Raw genomic sequence first — 11,947 nt, forward strand, 5'->3', positions numbered from 1 at the left:
GTGCTGGGGTTGAGCTGGAATCAGCCCACATTCCCCCACAGGACTGGGGACGTTCCTCCCTCTGGGTACAGGTCCCTGGCAGCTGCTTTTTCCAGCACTTGTAGCCTTGTGTGGCTTTGAGAGCACTGGCAGGGCCATCCCTCACTGCCTGGCAGGGACAGACTGGCCATGGCCTCTGTCAAGAGCACAGGACAGCCAAGGCTGCACAGGGGGACACTGTCACATCCTCAACATGAAGAATTCTAAGACAAGGACAAAGAAAAGTGACTTTCCTCTGTTTGCATCTCTTTGGGAACACCCAGGTCCTGTGAAGGTGGAAGCTTGCCATGGCAGGTCCTGTGAGGAACAGCTTGGTGCCATCCCAGCAGCACTGATGGGACAGGGAGCTGCTTGGAAGGTGTCACCTCACCCTGTGCCACAGCTCCTCGGTCTGAGATCTAGAGATCATGAGCAACACCAGTGCCACTGTAATAAAATCACTGAATCATTTAAATTGGAAAAGGCCTTTAAGATCATTGAGTCCACCCATTAACCTGAGATGCCAAGGCACCACTAACCTGTGTCCCCAGGTGCCATATCCACTGCCTGTTTAATCTCTCCGGGGATGGTGACTCCACCACATCCCTGAGCAGGCTGTTCCAATGCCTGACAACCCCTCTGATGAAGAATTTTTTCCTAATATCCCCAATGGGGTTGGGGGGACGATGGGTCGAAAGGAGTGGGGCCGGCGCTGATGCCGGTGCCCAAAGGAAGGAGCGGGGCCGGGGCTGAGGCAGAGGCGGGCAGGATGCGGTGCCGGTGGGATGCCGGTGCCGGTCGGAAGGAGAGGGGCCGGAATTGAGGCTGGTGAGGGTGGGATGCCGGTGCCGGTGGGATGCCGGTGCCGGTCGGAAGGAGCGGGGCCGGAATTGAGGCTGGGGAGGGTGGGATGCCGGTGCCGGTGGGATGCCAGGGCGGTTCGGAAGGAGCGGGGCCGGAATTGAGGCTGAGGAGGGTGGGATGCCGGTGCTGGTGGGATGCCGGTGCCGGTCGGAAGGAGCGGGGCCGGAATTGAGGCTGGGGAGGGTGGGATGAGGGTGCCGGTGCCGGTGGGATGCCGGGTCGGATGCCGGTGCCGGTACCAGTGGAATGCCGGTGCCGGTGGGATGCCGATACCGGTGCGATGCCGGTGCCGGTGCGATGGCGGTGCCAGTACAGGTGGGATGCCGATGCCGGTGGGATGCCGGTACCGGTGCGATGCCGGTACCAGTGCGATGCCGGTACCAGTGCGATGCCGGTGTCCATCGGAAGCAGCGGGGCCGGGCCCGATGCGGCGGGGGCGGTGGCAGGCGGGGCCGGGCGGCAGCGGGAGGAGCAGCGGGAGGAGCAGCGGGAGCATGGCGGAGCCCGGGCTGCAGGACGGCGTGCCCGGAGCCCCGGCGCCGCCGCGGTACCGGGGAGCGCTGCACCCCGACACGTGGGAGCAGGTGAGGCGGCGGGGCCGGGCGCGGGGCCGGGCTGAGCGGGTGTCCGTGTGACCGTGTGTCCGTGTGTCCGTCCGCAGGAGCTGGAGGCCATCCCCATGTTCATGAAGCGCTGCCCGGAGCGCATCGACGCGGCGCGGCAGCCCGAGCTGGCCTGCCTGCAGTCGCTGCTGTTCGACGAGGAGCGCAGCCCCGCGGAGCTGGCCGGCATGTACAGGAACGAGGGGAACGAGTACTTCAGGGAGAAGGACTACGGGAGAGCCGTGGCCGCCTACTCGGAGGGGCTGCGGCGGCGGAGCGGGGACGCGGCGCTGGACGCGGTGCTGCTCACCAACCGAGCGGCTGCACATTTCCACCTGGGTAGGGGCTCCCACCACCGCCCTCCAGCTGCCTTTCCTCCCCGCCTGGCGTTTCCTCTTCGCTCGTTTTGGGTTTGGGATAGGGCAGCGTGAGTGGCTTTCCCATAAGAGACTCCTTGAGCCCTGAAGATTTCAGCACATGGCTGCGTGCAGGGTTTGTTCCTTCCAGCTGTCACCTGCTGGTCCAACCCCTCTGCAAGGAGCAGTGACATCTTCAACTGGACAAGTTTGTTCAGAGCCTTGTCCCACCTGGGCTAGAATGTTTCCAGGGATGGGGCTCTTACCACCTCTCTGCACAGCTTCTGTCAGTGCCTCACCCCTCTCATTGTAAAGTGTCTTCCTTTTATCTAGTGTACCCTCTAGTCTACCCTCATTTAGTTTAAAACCATTACTTGATGATCTTGGAGATGTTTACCAACGTTAATAATTCTGTGACTCTCTTACAGCTGCCACCATCCAGCCAGCAGTGTCCATGCAGCAGGAAAGGTGTCCTGTGTGTTGCAGCAGGGAGGTGGTCTGCTCACACCAAGTTATTTGCCTCTCACCTGTATGATTGATCCCTGTCCTTTCACTTCTTGTTCTTAGTTTTCTCTTTTTCTTACCCTCACCTCACTGTGATGGTAGAAACAGTGAATTACAGGGTCTCTGCATAAACTGTTTTGTCACCTTGGTATCTGGTTGGATTTTAAACACAAGTGAAAGGTTCTGAGCACTTTTACTTGCTTTACAGGTAACTACCGTTCTGCTCTGAATGACGCCATCCAAGCCAAAAAGCTGAAGCCCACCCACCTCAAAGCCATCATAAGAGGTGAGAGTTAAAGCTGGAGTTGCTGCACGGAGCACCAGGGGCATCTTTTCTAAACACTTGCCTGATGTTAACTGTACTGATTGTGCTGTCCTTGTTGCCAGCCCTGAAACAGGCTGTGGATACTTGTTGCCTTGTTTCTTTGCATGTATCTGGGTGCATAATAGTTGTATTTGTAAAGTTTAAATTACTGTGAGTAGACGTCATACTTTGTTTCTGGACAGAATTCTTTTCAGAAAGGAAAGCTTTACTGAAAGAGATCTCTTCACTTGTTATTGCAGTTTCTCCCCAAAACAGACCTCTGCCTTTTGCTTTGCATTTTCAATCAAAATATCATTTTGTTCTTCATCTCCTGTATCTGTCAGAGGCACTGGACCTGTTTCTGTAGAGTACAGCATAACTTCTGTTTTCTACAATACTGTTTTTGGGGTCTGTTCTTTTCCCTAATCCATAGCAATCCCCCTTTTATTTTTCCTTACAAGACAGATACTGCAATGTTAATTACAGTGATAAGATTTTGTTTATAACAGACACTTTTAGCATAATTCTGCTGATTTCTGTGACTAAGTGGTATAAGAACTGACGAAAATTTCAAATTTTCTTCTCAACTGGCCTGCTGGAAGTTTCTGGTTGAACATCACCACACAAGACAAAAAAGTTTAGTGCAGAAGCACCAGGCCTAATGCTGTGTTTATAATCACCACTTTTGTAGTAGTTGTACACTGACTCCAACACTGGAAACTTACAATATTAATCCTTCCAGGAGCTCTCTGCCACATGGAGCTAAAGAATTTCTTGGAAGCAATAGCATGGTGTGAGGAAGGCTTGCAAATAGACTCAAAAGAGAAAAAGCTTGTGGAAATAAGAGCTAAAGCTGACAAATTAAAGGTAAATATGAAGGCAGCCTGGCATCTGCAGTGCTTATCTTTTTGGGATCCTTGGAGGGAGGGTGCTCCATCCAGGTTTCTGTGTAGTGTGATGTCCCCAGACAGGACTGAGTGCTAGTTCCACGTGTTGGGTGTTGAGATGTGCAGGGGAAGGAGCTGGAGGGGACCTTCCTGGGTACCCAAACTGATTTCTCCACCCATTGTCAGTGATGTCAAGTCAGTGATGGGCACTGACTTGCTCTGTGTGACCACAGTGCATCCTTCTCTTACCTGTAGCGAATTCAGGAGCGGGATGCCAGGAAAGCAAAGGTGATGGAGAGCAGAGAGCAGTGTCAGAAGGAAATTTTGCTTGCAGCAATAAAGGTGAGTCACTGAGAGGGGCTGGTTTTATGTGGTTTGGGTTTTTTTTTTTAAAGAGCTCTCTCATTTTTCTCCAGAAGTTTGTTCTCATACATTGGCTTTTGAGGGATAGAGCAAAAAACATTGAGTTAAAACCATGATTCTCCAGGTCTGCATGGCTCTAGCTCCACCTCCCAGCTTTCTGTATTTCAGATAACTAGTGCAAAATACAGACCCAGTGTTAGGGCTGAGCTTTCTGAGTGCTCTGGCTGTTGGGCTGTAGCATTACATCAGCCCAATGAACCTGTCTTTCTTTGCTGCCCACAGACATTAATTCTGTGGAAGAACAGAAGATAACCAGCAGGGTAGAGGAGGGAATCAGTCCTGGATCCTCTCCTTTCTCAGTGAATGTTTAAACTGCATTAAAATATTTTGGGCTCTTACATGCAGTCAGATCTCTTCTGCTGTTGTTTTTCCAGGAAGAGAGTGAGCTTTCTTCAGTTCTGTGAAAGAGCAGATGTTCTCAGGAGCAGCTCCACCCTGTAGTGATGCCTGGCAGGCCCCAGAAAAAAGGATTTTAGATGCATCCCTTTTCAGATGTTTTGTCAGGCTCTTCTCTCCACATGTGGGCTCCTCTGGATTCCCAGCTCTCCTCATTTGTTTAGGAGAAGTCTGGATATCTGACTGAGGTTCTGGATTCCACTGGGAGGTCCAGTCACCTGGGTCTCATACTGTGGGAAACCTTTGGATGGCATGTTTAAGAGCTGACTCATTAACAAGGACAACATAATGTGACTTTTTATGATTGCAAATTTTTTGTTCTTATTCTCCTCACTATAGTTGTTAGATTTTTAGTTGGTTTTTTTGTTTTTTTCCCTCCCTCCCCTGCAGAAAAGAAATATCAAGCTGGTTCTTGAGCCTTCAGATGAAGAAGAGGAGGTGTCAGATGGCCTGGCTGAGATGTCCTTAGATGGGTTCCACTCTGACAGTGCCACAGGGGCAAAGGTGCACTTAGATGCTGATGGCAACCTGAACTGGCCTGTCCTGTTCCTGTACCCTGAGCATGAGCAGACAGATTTCACTGTGGCTTTTCATGAGCACTCCAGGTAAATGCACTGCCAGCTGCATTCTTGCACAGAGGAGGTGTTGGAGCAAATGAGAGCAGGTGAAACACTGCCATGCTGGTGGAGCAGTTCCAGGTTTCTGATCACACAGCTGACCCTGCTTTTGAGCAGGAGGCTCTACTAGATGGCCTCCTGAGGTCCTCTCCAACCCAAATTATTGTGTGATTTACATCAATTTGTAGTGCAGACAAACACATTTAGCCTGAGTGGCTAAAGGGGCTTGCAGTGCAAGCTCAGACCAGTAATTAATTAGTGGCCAGGGATACCTGTGACCCATCCACACGTGTGGGTTTTAGAGATTCATTAAGGTGCCATTTCAAAGCCCTCCAAATATGGTGTCTCAGAAATAAAGATTAAACTTAAAAGTTATGAAAAGCTTCCAAAGGGGACCTCTCATAACCAGCAGTGACCCCAAAGTTCTCCTCAGGGCTTTCAGCAGATCTGACTGAAGTGCTGCAGATCTTTCAGACTGTGAGTGACTGGCAGGCTGGGAATTCCATTCCCCTTGATGTTAACTTCAATTTCTGATCTTGTAGTGGTAAATTTGGAATTTGTAACTTTTTGTTTGTTGGTAGACGAATTCCTCAGATCTATTAGTAAGTTTAGGACTTAAAATTACAGTGCAAGCAGATTAGTAAAGTTATGTTTAAAGTTACTTTTATGGTAGTGTTTTTAGTCTTTTTGTGACTAAAGGAAGTGGAAATGGATTTTTAGAACAAACTGGCCTCCAGCACTCCTTAAGTATCAAAATAAAGAAGCCTTTGACACACAGACATATTCTCATCACTCTGATCTGGCAAAGCATGGGACTGTGTTGAAGGAAAATCCATTTTAGACAAAATGCAGGGTGTTTATTTTTTTCAGTGTGAAAATGTAAAGTTAAAAATAATTTGTTGTTGCACTGCTTAAGTTTGAAGCCAATAACCTGAGTTACAACAGAGCCTTGGATTCATTGGGAAAGTGATGAGTTTGAAGGGAAGGAACTACTGGTGGTCTAAATTTATTTCAAGTCTGTTGTTTAATATGCTAATTTATTTTTGCCATCATTCAAATGCAAGTATACAAGTTATTGAAGTTGAGAACTTTGTCTAAGCTGACCAAGTATATTTTGGCTTTTAGGTTTATTGATCATTTAATGGTGATGTTTGCTGAGTTACCTCCTTGGGATTTAGAAAGAAAATACCTTCCCAACAATCTCGAGGTGAGAAGCTTGACTTTCCTTCAATTTCAGGGCTGATGTATTGTGATTTTTTATTTCTGGAGTGAGAAAATACACAGCTCTGAGGGTATGAAAGTGTTGACATCTGTTTACAGTGTACAGATGTGAAACAAAAGAGCATTGCCCACATGTGCTGACAGAATTCACTTCTGAAAAAGGAAGTTGTCTTCCACTTACATTGTATTTGACAGAATGTATTTATAGATATTGTTTAGATTCCATCTTTGTAACAATAATTAAGATTTAAACCATCAATCTGATAGGTGGCCTGGTTTTTTAATTGCATCGTGGAATTGCTCAATGCAAATAAGAAAATATTATTTTTAAAATAATTTATTTTCAGAACTAAGTGGAGTTACTTAAGCACATAATCAGATCAAGATAATATATCTCTATTAGCACTTCAGCAAAGGTGGGCTATGAGTTGGTTGTGGCTGCAGCAGGTTTTGAGATTTTTCTGAAGTTGTACATAGAAGGATATGAATGTTTATTTTTCATTTCCCACTTCATTGTCATCTGTGCCAGGCAGCAGCACAACCCTGTGTACAGTGAGCAGACAGGTCCAGAAGGACAGTGGCTGTGTACTTTTCCAGGTTAAATCCTGTATGTATTTACAGCCTAAGGCACCATTGCTGGATTTTAATCTCTTAAATCAACTCTGTTTTGTTCAAATACCTCTAAACCCACTCAGTTATCTCATAACATTGCTGAATTTCACCTGCTATAAAGCAGCCCTTAGATTTGGATTGATTGCCTGTGAAGCATGGGAACAGCCAGTCTATTTTGCCTTCCTGCTGCTCCTGCCAGGAGAACCTGAGCTGGTTTATAGAGAGAAAACTTGGAATTCACACAAAGCAATTTCTGCATTGCTGAATTTTGCATCTGACAGTCAGGTCAAGGTACAGAGGTCTGATAAACCCCCAGCTGATAATGGTGTGCTGTACTAGTCTTTCAGCACCTTAGTGCTTTCCTTCATGTACCTTAGGCATTTAATAAACCCCCCAATTTTTTTCCAGCTCTATTTTGAAGATGAAGAGAGAGAAGAAATGTATGAGGTGAACCCAGAGCACACATTACTACAAGTGCTGCAGCACGAAAGGTGAGGCTGTACCTGTCCATGTCCAGGGGAAAAAAGGCAAAAAGTATGAGCTTTAAGTCCAGTTTGTTCTTAAATAGTTCTAACTTTTCTCTGAGTTTGATAGTCCTGCCTCTTGAAGGTATAAAGCTGCATGGATTTTGTGCCTGGCTTTAGCAACTTACATATGTTTTACCCCCCAAAAAATGAACAGTTTTCCGGGGATGGAGATGGGAAAGGGAGCTGGGCAGAGCTGAGCAGCACAGAAGGGCTATTCCAGATCCCATCTACACAATACTACTTTAAAAAAAAAAAAAAAAAACGAAACCAGGCAGCAGCCTGTAAAGAACATGTTGAAGGTTAACAATGCTCTCGCTGTTCGTACTGCTGCGTGAGCAGCCCCTGGCACAGCATGCAGCACTGTTCTGCTCTGAAACTGCCTCTGAAGAGTTCTGCTGCTACTGAGAGGGAAGAATTTGCTGTTTGTGAAGCCAGAAAGTTCCTGTGCAGGCTGTGCTGTTGAGTTGCAGTCTCGTAGCTGGCTGGAGCTGCTGCACAGCGAGGGGGGCTCGGTCTGTGGGAGCAGGATCTCTGTCACTCCATAAAACTCTGCAGTGTCCATAAGCCCTCAGATTTCAGGCTGTAAGGGCAGTTGCAAAAGAGCCCTCCTTCCAGAGGGAGAATAACAGCTGCCTTAATTAAAAGAAGCTGTTGGGGGACGAGTTGATTCATAAAACACTCCTCCTCAGATGTGCTTAGCCCTGGCTCCAGAGAGGCTCTGCTAATCAGCACAAAAGCTCGTCACCAGCCTTTGGGAGGTCAGTCTTTATGGAGCTGGGCTGGAGTCTCTTGCTTTGCAGGACACTGGGCCAGCTACAAGGAAGCCAAGGACTCCTTTTAATCTTTGCAGGTATTTTGTAAAGGCTGGGACCCCGACAGTTTTGGTATTTGCCAAGCTTTCTCCTTTCTCTAAGAAATACTTCTCTGGCAAGAAAGTGCATCGGCTGTAATGAGCAAGAAAGAAACAAGGGATCCTGTGCAAGAGGCTGCTGTTTGTTAGCCCAGCTCCAGCTTCTACCTTGCACTCTTCAGGGGAGGAAAATAATCTTGGCACACAGGGAAGTTTCCAGGGGAGCAGCATAGGAGGAGGAAGGGCTAACATGAGGGGATTATTTGTTTAAAAGGGAACCCAGCTGGCTTGCAGAAGGTCTCCTCTATGATAGGCTGCATGTGGTTTTGAAATAAACCTGAAGCAGTGCCAAACACTGGCTGTGGTTGCAGTATAACAGCAGCTGGGAATGTTCTTCCTTACCTGAGAAGAATCACAGATTTGCTCAGAGGTGGGCTGTTGCTGCTGGGGTTTAACAGCAGTGGCCTGGGGAGATACCTGCCTGCTGCAGAGGGGTGGATGCAGTCAGGTTCCTGCCTGGGACTCAGCAGCTGCTGTTTTGTCACTGCTTGGCCGTGCTGCTGGCCAGGGTACAGCAGAGCTCTTTGTTTGGAGCAGTGTTTGACTGACCCTTTTGATACCTTGCTGAATGTCCTACAGAACCTGGAATAAACATGGCTATTTTAAGTAAACAGACTTCTGCCTAATGAATGAGACTTTTTTTTCTCACCTTGTGGAATACCAGAGAATGACAGGCACTGATTGTAAACCCCAACATAACACCCTTATCCATTACATTAACTGGCACAGCCAACATACAGGGTCTTTGCACTTCTGTATTAGTGCTTGGCTTTTAATTAGAAGTAATTTTCAGTCTCTCATTTCTTTCTCTCCTGCAGTCTCTCTGTGACTGCAGGAATACACTGCAGCTTCAGACACAGCTACTGCACGGGGCATTAGAAAGCTGTTCAGCCATAAAACACTCCTGCTTCAATCACAGAGGCTGGCTGCAGGCAGCCCTAGAGAAAACATTTCCATTTCACTATTCCTGAATTCCTGCACGGTGCAGGAGCACAGCATCTCCACTGAGGCTGCTGCAGTTCAGTGCCCAGAGCTCGGGGGTGCTCTGCAGCAGGGCCAGCTGTCCCCTGGCAGTGTCTGTCACAGGGCAGTGATCTGGGCAGCCAGGCGCTGCAGGCTCAGCCCGTTGCAGGCGATGCACAGCAGGTTGCAGAGGGAGCACAGGCCGTGGTGCAGGGTGGCAGGGCCAGCTGTCCCCTGGCAGTGTCTGTCACAGGGCAGTGATCTGGGCAGCCAGGCGCTGCAGGCTCAGCCCGTTGCACAGGAGGCACAGCAGGTTGCAGAGGGAGCACAGGCCGTGGTGCAGGGTGGCAGGGCCAGCTGTCCCCTGGCAGTGTCCCTGTCACAGGGCAGCCAGCTGGGCAGCCAGGCGCTGCAGGCTCAGCCCGTTGCAGGCGATGCACAGCAGGTTGCAGAGGGAGCACAGGCCGTGGTGCAGGGTGGCAGGGCCAGCTGTCCCCTGGCAGTGTCTGTCACAGGGCAGCCAGCTGGGCAGCCAGGCGCTGCAGGCTCAGCCCGTTGCAGGCGATGCACAGCGGGTTGCAGAGGGAGCACAGGCCGTGGTGCAGGGTGGCAGGGCCAGCTGTCCCCTGGCAGTGTCTGTCACAGGGCAGTGATCTGGGCAGCCAGGCGCTGCAGGCTCAGCCCGTTGCAGGCGATGCACAGCGGGTTGCAGAGGGAGCACAGGCCGTGGTGCAGGGTGGCAGGGCCAGCTGTCCCCTGGCAGTGTCCCTGTCACAGGGCAGCCAGCTGGGCAGCCAGGCGCTGCAGGCTCAGCCCGTTGCAGGCGATGCACAGCAGGTTGCAGAGGGAGCACAGGCCGTGGTGCAGGGTGGCAGGGCCAGCTGTCCCCTGGCAGTGTCCCTGTCACAGGGCAGTGATCTGGGCAGCCAGGCGCTGCAGGCTCAGCCCGTTGCACAGGAGGCACAGCAGGTTGCAGAGGGAGCACAGGCCGTGGTGCAGGGCCAGCTGTCCCCTGGCAGTGTCTGTCACAGGGCAGTGATCTGGGCAGCCAGGCGCTGCAGGCTCAGCCCGTTGCAGGCGATGCACAGCAGGTTGCAGAGGGAGCACAGGCCGTGGTGCAGGCCGAAGCGCCGGGCCAGCTGTCGGTAGCCGGGGTCGGAGGCCCGGAGCCGCCGGCGGGGCTCGCTGGCCGCCTGCCCCGGCTCCTGGCCCAGCCCGTGGCTGCTCTCCACCCGCTGCAGCTCGGCCGCCGCCTCGGAGGTGACCGGCCCGAACCACGCCGCGTTCAGCACGGAGGCGGCGATGCAGGTGAGGAAGATGATGATCTGCGGAGGAGCAGAGCCCTCCCTGAGCAGCTGGTTAAATCACTTCAATCACACCCCAGGCCCATGGCTCGCTGCAGCTGGGGTGTGGGGGGTTCTTTTAAGCAGAGCCCTGCGTGGGTCTCCATCTGCAAGCCAGTTCATGTTTTGTGGGAGTCCAGAGTCTTCCCCTGGCTTCCCTAAATGCTTCTAGACCCCCCAGCAGGAATCTCAGAGGCCCTGGCATGGTGCCCAGGATTCCTGGGGGATTGGATTTAAGTCCCTGGAGAAATTTGCCAACGTTGCAGGAAGAATTGCAAGTCACAAAAGTAGAGTTCAAATTAGATTGTTAAAAGATAGAAAAGTGACTTTTTAGAAATGTTTATATTAGGGGGCTCATGGCTAACATACAGGATTTGGGGCATTGTATGTCTCTTCCTTCTTCTCCATGCCATCCATGTTGGATAGCACGCTGGGATCCTTAGATTGGATGGGGACAAAGTTGGACAGTGTAATAAAATTGTAGCATATTAGAAAATAATTGTAAATATTAGGTATGTAGTTTAAAGCATAAAAGATAAGCCCAGCCCAGGGCAGAGCCTTTCTGCCCTGGATCAACGTGCTGAACAGACTGCTGTCAGCTAGAAAAAAATTCCTTAAATAAGAAACAATAAACAACCATGGAAAACCCTGAAAAACAGCCTTCAGCATTTTCTTTGGCGCTGGGGCTGGGAAAAACACAGACTTTAAAAACCACCACCATGTCCTGCTGTGGGGATCTCAGGATCAGAAGACCCCGCAGACAGTGACAGTGACAGTGTTTGGAAGGGGGAGGCTACCTGGGCCGTGTGCTCCTCGCCGAGCCGCTCGCTGGGGTGGGACATGGCAAACAGGGTCAGGTTGAGGAAGGCACAAGTGGAGCTGATGTGGAAGTAGTAGGGGAAGAGCTGGCGCTGGATGGAGCTGAAGGTATGGCGAGGGAGGTGCCTGCTCATCACAAACCCTGCCAGGGGGAGAGCAGGTGAGTGCTGGGGCAGAGCCCCCTCCCCTGTGCCACCCCCCTGGGCAGAGAGCACAGCACACCCAACCTACCGGCCACGAAGGTCACCCAGACCTGCATTCCCCAGGAGGTGGAGAGGAACAGCAGGTGCAGCAGTTTGATGGTGTTGGAGGGCTCTGTGTCGCTTGCCATGGTGTCCTGGATGGGCACAGGTCCCTCCATGGCAGACAGGTCACCCCGGGTCCGGCGCTGAGCTGTGCTGGCTGCTGTCACCTTGCTGCTCGCAGGGCAAATGCAGTTCAGGTTCACAAACCTGCTTGCTCAGGAAAAGCTTTGGAGCTGGCACAGCCCCGTTCCAGCCTCACCACCACACACCCTGGGCTGCAAAGCTGCTGTTCCAACCCCTGTATCTCAGGGGCAGGGCACTGCGTCAGCACCTGGG

At 51.0% G+C, this 11,947-nt stretch overlaps 2 protein-coding genes across 2 annotated transcripts; one reads left to right on the top strand and one right to left on the bottom strand.

The window, feature by feature from the left end:
• The first annotated feature begins 1,346 nt into the window (after positions 1-1,346).
• On the top strand, positions 1,347-8,856 carry TTC4 (tetratricopeptide repeat domain 4). The gene is made up of 9 exons (XM_056497788.1): positions 1,347-1,466; positions 1,544-1,823; positions 2,553-2,630; positions 3,391-3,515; positions 3,791-3,877; positions 4,745-4,959; positions 6,097-6,178; positions 7,213-7,295; positions 8,182-8,856. Exons 1-9 carry the CDS (start codon positions 1,377-1,379, stop codon positions 8,279-8,281), a joined length of 1,140 nt encoding a protein of 379 aa, XP_056353763.1. The 5' UTR covers positions 1,347-1,376; the 3' UTR covers positions 8,282-8,856.
• On the bottom strand, positions 6,514-11,911 carry TMEM205 (transmembrane protein 205). The gene is made up of 3 exons (XM_056497789.1): positions 11,598-11,911; positions 11,345-11,508; positions 6,514-10,529 (listed from the first exon to the last, which is right to left on the bottom strand). Exons 1-3 carry the CDS (start codon positions 11,725-11,727, stop codon positions 10,230-10,232), a joined length of 594 nt encoding a protein of 197 aa, XP_056353764.1. The 5' UTR covers positions 11,728-11,911; the 3' UTR covers positions 6,514-10,229.
• Between the last annotated feature and the right edge of the window lie 36 nt (positions 11,912-11,947).

The sequence above is a fragment of the Oenanthe melanoleuca genome, chromosome 8 (genome assembly GCF_029582105.1).
Source record: "Oenanthe melanoleuca isolate GR-GAL-2019-014 chromosome 8, OMel1.0, whole genome shotgun sequence".
Lineage (NCBI taxonomy): Eukaryota > Metazoa > Chordata > Aves > Passeriformes > Muscicapidae > Oenanthe > Oenanthe melanoleuca.